The sequence below is a fragment of the Muntiacus reevesi genome, chromosome 1 (genome assembly GCF_963930625.1).
Source record: "Muntiacus reevesi chromosome 1, mMunRee1.1, whole genome shotgun sequence".
NCBI classification, from domain to species: Eukaryota; Metazoa; Chordata; class Mammalia; order Artiodactyla; family Cervidae; genus Muntiacus; species Muntiacus reevesi.
In genome coordinates, this window is record NC_089249.1 from 157,466,972 (window position 1) to 157,474,534 (window position 7,563).

General features: G+C 58.3%; 1 protein-coding gene across 1 annotated transcript; it reads right to left on the minus strand.

The window, feature by feature from the left end:
* Positions 1-2,699: 2,699 nt before the first annotated feature.
* Positions 2,700-7,563, minus strand: FOXD2 (forkhead box D2). Its single transcript, XM_065913432.1, has one exon. It carries the CDS (start codon positions 5,211-5,213, stop codon positions 3,753-3,755), a length of 1,461 nt encoding a protein of 486 aa, XP_065769504.1. The 5' UTR covers positions 5,214-7,563; the 3' UTR covers positions 2,700-3,752.

Below are 7,563 nucleotides of genomic sequence, written 5' to 3' on the forward strand. Positions count from 1 at the left end.
ACGAAATGAAGTGAAATTGACCAGTGAAATTCGCCAATTTTCTTCTCCTTTAAACTGCCCGCTCTCAGCAGCACTTTCTGAACCTCAAGCCGATTTTTTAGCATTTTTTTTTTCTCACCTCGAGAGATGAAGGTGTGCCCTGGATATTTTCTTATTATTGTCACCGATCGTTGGAGCTTGCGGGGTCAGAGACTCAGCTGTATCCACCCAGAAGGCCAGGGAACCCACAGGAGGGGCTACAGATGGAATGGCCTATTTCTCCTCCCAGAAGGCTGGCTTCCCTCCTAGGTAAGCGAATTTATGCTGAACCACCACCCTTATGCACCCAGAGGGTGAGAGGGGGCCACTTCCAGAACCTCTCTTGTCAGGGCGAGGGAGGGGGGAAAGTCCCAGGACTCTACCATACAAACGTGGGATTACTTCAGCCTTCTCCTTGCCCCTCCCTACAGTCCAGGTCCCAGGTGGGTCCTTGCCAGCTTTTAATTAACAGGTTCCCAGCCCACACAACCTGAAGGAGTTCTGAATTCAAAATACCCTCCCTTCTCCCCCTACGTCAACGGTGCACATATCTCAACAGTTCTTGTCTGCTATTTTTCAAGGCCAGTAATTATATCTGGCCCAGATTTGGCCTTCTTGACCCAGGGCAAAACTGGGGTCCGAATTGGTCTGAGACGGCAAGCTCCCTAGAATTCCCTGGAAGGATGCATCTAACTCTTCTCCAATCCTCTTTATTTCTACCTTTTCCTGATACAGACCCTCTGACGCATATACACCTAGCAATATGCATAGATAAATTCACACACACACAACACTCTGCACAAAGACGCTGAACAATCCCGAAAGACCCACTGCTTCTCCTGAAGTAGCAGTTGTGGAAATGTCTATCTACACCATCAGATATGAATTCTGGCTGACTTAATTTTCTCTCTTCTAGAGGAGAAACAAATTGTTATCTTTTACTTAAAGCTCCAACCTAATATCTGGGGGTGGCATATTCATGGTAAATAAGATCATCTAAGCTACAATGTGTTTTACTGAGGGCAAACACAGGATCATGTTCAAACGCTCAACCTTCCTCAAGTGAAAAGAAATGAAATCAAATTCAGCAACAGAAGTCAACGAAGCAGCCAACAAGAGACCATTATCCCAGAATCAGCAGATATTTCTCTCTATCTACCACTGTATCTAACCTTCCCTCTCCTGGACTATTTGATAAAGTCACTGGAAGGGAGGTCTGTGCTTCAGTCTCACTCCATTCCTGCAGACTCTCAACAAGATGGAGGAGAGGCTGCCTCACCTCTGGCAGAGGGGTTGCATTTAATATCTATGCCTGGAACCTCCTCTCTGCTTAACTGGGGAAGGTGTTAAGAGACTTAGGAGTCCCAACCACTCTTCCTGGACCCTGGTGCGTTCTTACCCTGATCCTGATTCTGACCCTTTTCATACAGGGTACTCTCTCTTCTACTTCTTCCTTCTTTCCTACTGCTCCTAATGCCTGAGATTTGCCTAAAGCAGCCTGTAAGGCTTTTCCTTGTCTCCCTCTCTCAAGCTCACTCCATCTGATTCTCTGACCTTTCCTTCTTCCTTCTCTGTCACTTGTCTCCCAACAGACTTGTCACCCCCAGCATGTGTCTATTTTCTCTGAAGGCTGAACTGCCTCTCACTGCACCTCCATATTTCTCTTTTTCTCCTATGACCTTAGTTGAATGTTCAGAGAAAAGAGCTAAGTAACCATCTTTGTTTCACCCCAAGCATCACCTCTCACCCAACACACTTGCAAGTCTGGCCTCTGGGAGTTCCAGACTCTGGGCTTATGGAAGACTCCAGCCAGCCGAGTGGCCTTGCACTCAGGCAATAGGTTCTGAGCAAGGCTCAAGGATTGGGGAAGTTTACCTTCATAGAGCAAGGCCTCACCAACCCTCTCCTTTAGTTCATACTGCCCTCCCCCCCAAGTTTCTCTGGCTGGCTGAGACAGGGGTTTCACAGTTTCCAGTTCAGGCCTTTCACTCTGATTATTCCATATGTGGGGGGGGTTCGGGGCGGGGGGTGCAAAGAATGCCCTACAATGGTCAGAGAGAGACCTCTCTCCTCTTAGGGACACAGAAAGAGATGGTGACAGGGAATCGAAAACAAACACATGGTCACATACACACAGAAATAAAAGCACAGATATCCTGAAATACAACTGACACCCTCCCCCCAAAAAAAGCACAAAAAGCGAGGCTACAACCCAAAGAAACATGAACACAAGCTCCATAAGAGCCCCCATGTCCAGAAGCACAGAAAGGCTTACAGAATATGCACTAGTAAACACTTTCACTCACTTTGTACTTAATGAGGATAGTGTCCATGAGCCTGAGGCACCCAGATCTGTCCAGGCCATGCTAAGTCTGAACTAGAAAGAGATGAGAATCCCCCAGGTACATTTGAAATAAAACCTCTCTGCAGACACCCCAGGCAGAAACCTTCAAGGACCAGAGCGAAAATGAAAGTGCTGAGGGGTCACAGGCATCCCAGAGTCCTGGCCTATTAACAGCCGAAGGCCAAGGCCACAGTGTCCCCCTTATCTGACAAACCCAAGCCCTCCTCTGCCTGCCTGGCCTGCTCAGGGCTCTTCCTCACTTCGCTCTGCCTAGGAGTCTATGAGACTCCGGACTGGGAAAGGGGAGTGCAGGCAAGTAGACAGAGTTGGTGACTGCTGGAGTTCACGTACATTTATTCAATTGACACTGATGGGGGGTGGGGGGAGACAGGTTTTCTTTTCTTCCACACAAACCATCAGGCAATTTCACAGAGTCTCCCCAATTGGAGAAGTCTAAATCAATGCACACCCAGTGGACCGAGAACGCAGATAGCAGCGTGCGATACAGATATTTACACACGGTTACAGGACCCCTGCCGCACGATGTGCCCTGGCCCACCCCACCCCCACCTCTCCGGTCCCTGACCCAGACCCTCCTCTCCCACCCCAACCTCATTGCCTTTAGCTACAATAAATATCCCAGGGCCTGGGGCAGAGCAGACCGCGGACAGGGCTGCTGGCCCTGGATGGCTGGACCCAGCCGGCCACGGGAAAGGGGTAAAGTTCCTTTCAAAGCGCCCCCGACGCAAAAGAGGGAGGATTTTCCTCAATGGAGTGGGATCTCGGGATTGCCCAAGCATTGTGGAGACCCTCGCTTCACCTCTCCGTTCACCTTCGCCTGTGTAGACACTGCAGTAGGCTTCCGAGAGAGAACGAACTGCTTTGGAGAAGAGCGAGGGAGGAAAAAAGTTGCATTTTCCTTTTAAGCACAAACTAGATAATAGGTGTCTTTAAATTATAATATTGAACAATCAGGGCCTCAAAGCTGGGGGAGTGAGGGAGAAGCAGAAGGGGAGACCTCTCTGCGCAGTTGGTGTTTCTGGCGGGATCTGCCCCGGCCTGGGCAGGCACCTCTCCGGGAAAACATTCTTCTGAGGCTGCCGAGAGGCGCAGAGACTGGGAAAGAGCGAAGACATCCCCTCCCCCTTTTACTGCTCAAACTGAAATGGGATCACGGCTAGCGACCTCGTCGCGTAGACCCGGGCCTCTTCCTGAGCGATGAAGCCCGCTTCGTCCCAACTGTCGGACAGATTCCGAGCGTGGAACCAGGGGCGCCGGCCCAAGGTCTGGAGACTCTTCATAAATAGACTCCCTGAGTTCCGCTGGGACCGCAGGAGCTCCAGGAGAGACTGAGGAGTGCGGGCTCAAAGTGGCCCGGATCCCGACACGGTCAGAAGTGGCAGCCACTGAGGCCTGCGACTTTGCCGGCAAACGGGGGCCCTGAGGACAGGAGAGCGTCCCCGTGGTGCGAGAGGCGAACGTGGCCGGCCACTGGAGCCAGGGCCGGGGCAGTCAGCATGGCCAGGACCTGGGCCTGACCCCCAGGACCCGCCGCCGCCGAGAACGGCGACCCCGGGGAGCCCTCGCCGGCGCCCGGGGGTGCTGCCCCGCCGCCACCGTGGCCCATGATGTGGTCTATAGAGAAGGAAGGCCTCTGGCCGGCCCCGGCGCCCCCTCCGCCCGCGTCCGTCTTGAGACCTGGGCGCAGGAGTGCGGTGCCTGCTGCGGGAGGGCTCAAGGATGCGGGGTAGAAGGCTTTGGCGCAGCCAAGCTCCGCGCCCAGGAAGGCTGGCAGGCCCGAGGGGCCCGGGCCCGACCCTGCGCTTGGAGCAGGCGCAGGGGCCGGAGCCGAGGCTGCGCTCGCGAACACCGAGGCCGTCGGAGGTCCGGGTGGAGGCGCCGCGGCACGGCCCGGGGGTACCGACAACTGGCAAGGGGCGGCGGCGGCGGCGAAAGCAAAGGCGTGCGGGTGTGGATGCGGGTGTGGGGCCGGGCCCGGCGGGGGTGCGCCGTAGGCCGGGAGCGCCAGTCCGTAGCCGTAGCCATAGGCTCCGTAAGCCGCGAAGCCCGGCAGGAAGGCGCCGGGGTCCCCCGCCGCTGCAGCCCCGCCGCGCAACAGCAACTCCGGGTGCGGGTGCGTGTGTGGATGCGGCGGCGGCAGCGGCTGCCGCTTGAAGCGCTTGCGGCGGCGCAGGAAGCTGCCGTTGTCGAACATGTCGGCCGACTCCGGGTCGAGCGTCCAGTAGTTGCCTTTGCCCGGGTTGCCCGGCTCGCGGGGGATCTTGACGAAGCAGTCGTTGAGCGAGAGGTTGTGGCGGATGCTGTTCTGCCAGGCGGGGAACTTCTCCCGGTAGTAGGGGAAGCGGCCGCTGATGAACTCGCAGATCTCGCTCAGCGTCAGGCGCTTCTTGGGGCTCTGCAGGATGGCCATGGTGATGAGCGCGATGTACGAGTAGGGCGGCTTCACCAGGGGGCTCCGAGTTGCCGCGCCCCCCGACGGCGGTCCTGGCCCGGGCCCCGCCGCGCCCCGGGCCGCCGCCGAAACTGGCCCGGGGCTTCCCGCTGCGGCCGCCGCCCCTCGGGGCGCTAGAGCGCGGGGCTCGCCGTCCGAGCAGCCGCCGGACTCCTCTTCGTCTTCCACGGCTTCCCCCGCGGCTTCCTCCGGGGGAAGCTCGGGGCCGTGGGGGAGCACGTCCCGGGGGGCGCGGGGCCCGGAGCGGGCAGGGAGCTCCCCCCCACCGCTGCCGCCGCCGCCGCCGCCCACCACGTCTATATCTGCGTCGGCCTCGGACAGCGCGGCCGGGGAGCTCTCGGAGGACATGATCTCGCAGCAGCAGCTGCCCAGGGTCATGGTGCCGCCGCCGCCACCGCCGCTCTCCGGCTCCGCTCCGGCCGCGGCTCGGGCTCCGCCGCGCTGCCTCTGGGGCGAGTGTGTTTTGCGCGCGGGCGGGGAGGGGGCGGGGGACTGAGGACTGGCGGGGAGGGGTGTCCCCCAGCTCTGCAGCGCCCCCTCGTGGTTCACTCGGCCGCTCTCATCTCTCAGTGAGTACCCTACTGGCGACGGCTCTCTCCGCGGCCCCGGGAGCTCGAGCCCGGGGCAGCTCCTAGGGCGCGGGCGGAAGGAGCTGAGGCGCCCCCCTTATTCTGCCGGTCTTGGCCCCAGTCCCCCCTCCCCCGCCCCGGGCTGGAGAGGTCGGGGGATTAGTCCCTCCCGCTTGGCGGCAGCCTAAGGCGGAAGAGCGCGAGTCCGGGGCGGAGCTCCCTGAGCGGGGTGGGGCTGGCGGGGGCGGGCAGAGTGCCTCGGCGGAGGGGCCCGGCGGGAACAAACAGCCGCCTCGGCGGGAGCGCTGCTCGGGTGGCCGGAGGCAGATTCTCCTCTTGCCCGCAGATCCCGCAAACCCTCCCTCCCTGGAGCCGCTGCCTTCGCTGTGCTCAGCCCTGGATGGTAAGAGTTCACGCGGGTGCTAGGTGGAGCTGGGAGTAGCAGCGGCAGTCCCCCACCCGTCATCTCCCCAAGGCAGCGCCCGGGCCACCGAGGCCGAAGCGCAGTTGGAGCCGCACCAGCGGAGCCTGAGACGCCGGGACCAACGCTGCCGGAGCGGGGCCCGAAGGAACCCGAGCGGCTTCCGGCCCAAGGCGAGACGCACTTGAGTGATCGCAAGGAGCAAAGTTGGCGTTCTCAGATTCGGGCCTCGGAGAGGTGAGCGATTCTGGCTGCGCCCCTGTCTTCCCCTCCAAGGCCTGGACCCCGCCACAAGGGGACCCCATCCCCTTGCCACACCGCGGGACTCCAGACGGGGGACTGTGTGTGGTCAGACCCAGGGAGCGCGTCGCGTGCCCATTGCCCGCTTTCCTAAAGCTTTTCTGGTGAGCTTTGGTCGTCTTTCGAGAGCGCGGACCGGCCCATCGCTGTTTGCCTGTATCCGATCTTCTTGGTTCTTGGTACCCGTTTGTCTCACTCAGGCTTTGTGACTGTTTTTCTCTAGCCCTCGGTGAATCTCTGCCTCTGTTTTCTGTGGAAACCCTGCATTTATCTGGATTTCTGTTCGTCGGTCTGAGAATCTCTTTCTCAGTCCCCTCGTTTCTCCCACTCCTAGTAGCACTGCAGAGCCACCTGCGTTCCTTCTCCCTTCCCCCTTCTCTCGCCGGACTTGCAGGCTCTACCGACAGGCAGCATCGAGACCTCCGTCAATGAGCCCTGACCTCAACCACAAGCCAGTGTTGCCTTCAGCTTTCACAATCCTGTGCACGCGGTGTTGGCTCCGTGCTCTTTTTCTATCAGCTGGGTTCCTGGCCATGCCTTTAGGACTCCTCCTCTCCTGGCCTCCCTCCAGCAACCAGTAACTCCCAATTCAGACTGGGGCCGTCTCAGCCTCTGGGGGTGACAGGGGAGATGGGCACTGGAAGTGACCAAGTACAGAGCCGATGGACCGGCTGCTGCCCCGACAGCGCCCCACAGTGGTCAAAGCTCAGGCATGCAGGCCGCGAGCCCCAGCTGCGCTCAGCTGTCGCAGACTGTAGGGCAGTCAGCTAGTGATTCTCCACCCCTACCCGCCGCCTCAGTTTCCTGCTCTAAACAGTAGTTAAGAGCAAAGACCCTGGAGCTAGCCTGCTGGAATCCCAGTGCTGGCTTCACTCCTTACCCGCTCTTTGTATTTTGTGTTTCTTTCTCTGTAAAAATGAGGTTAAAAACATCCACCCCCTGACTAATATGTGAAAGTAGCCCCATCACTGTAGGCTAGATACAAAGGAGGATATTGAAGGCACTTTGCAGACTCCTGGGGAGAAAAAGGTTCAGGGCAGTGTAGTCTCCCATCTGGATCTCAAACCCCCTTCTAGCCCTGGGCTGGGTTACACCCTTTCTATCTATTAATAGTCCTCTCTAGTTAGCCTACTGAACTAGGTTTTCTGTAGATAGTACTGGGGGCAGAGTAGAAGGGATTTGTCCGCCCTGCAGGGTCATGTGAGAGTGGATGAAATCTTTTACCCAACAGCAGTCTCCATTCCAGTGTATTCCACAGGTGGGACAACAGAGGCCTGGGGGGCAGGGGGGCTCAGTCTCCTCTCCTACAATATGGAAAAGCATGGCTGGGTGCAACCCTTGTCATGGAATCCTCATAATAGAATTCTCCATCCTCCCCAGCGATTTGGCTAAGGGCAGAGGAGAGTGGAAGGCATATCCTGTGAGAGGAAGTCTGCTG

Bases quoted from the DNA above. Each gene is read 5' to 3' on its own strand.
- FOXD2 (XM_065913432.1), bottom strand. From the start codon at position 5,213: ATGACCCTGGGCAGCTGCTGCTGCGAGATCATGTCCTCCGAGAGCTCC.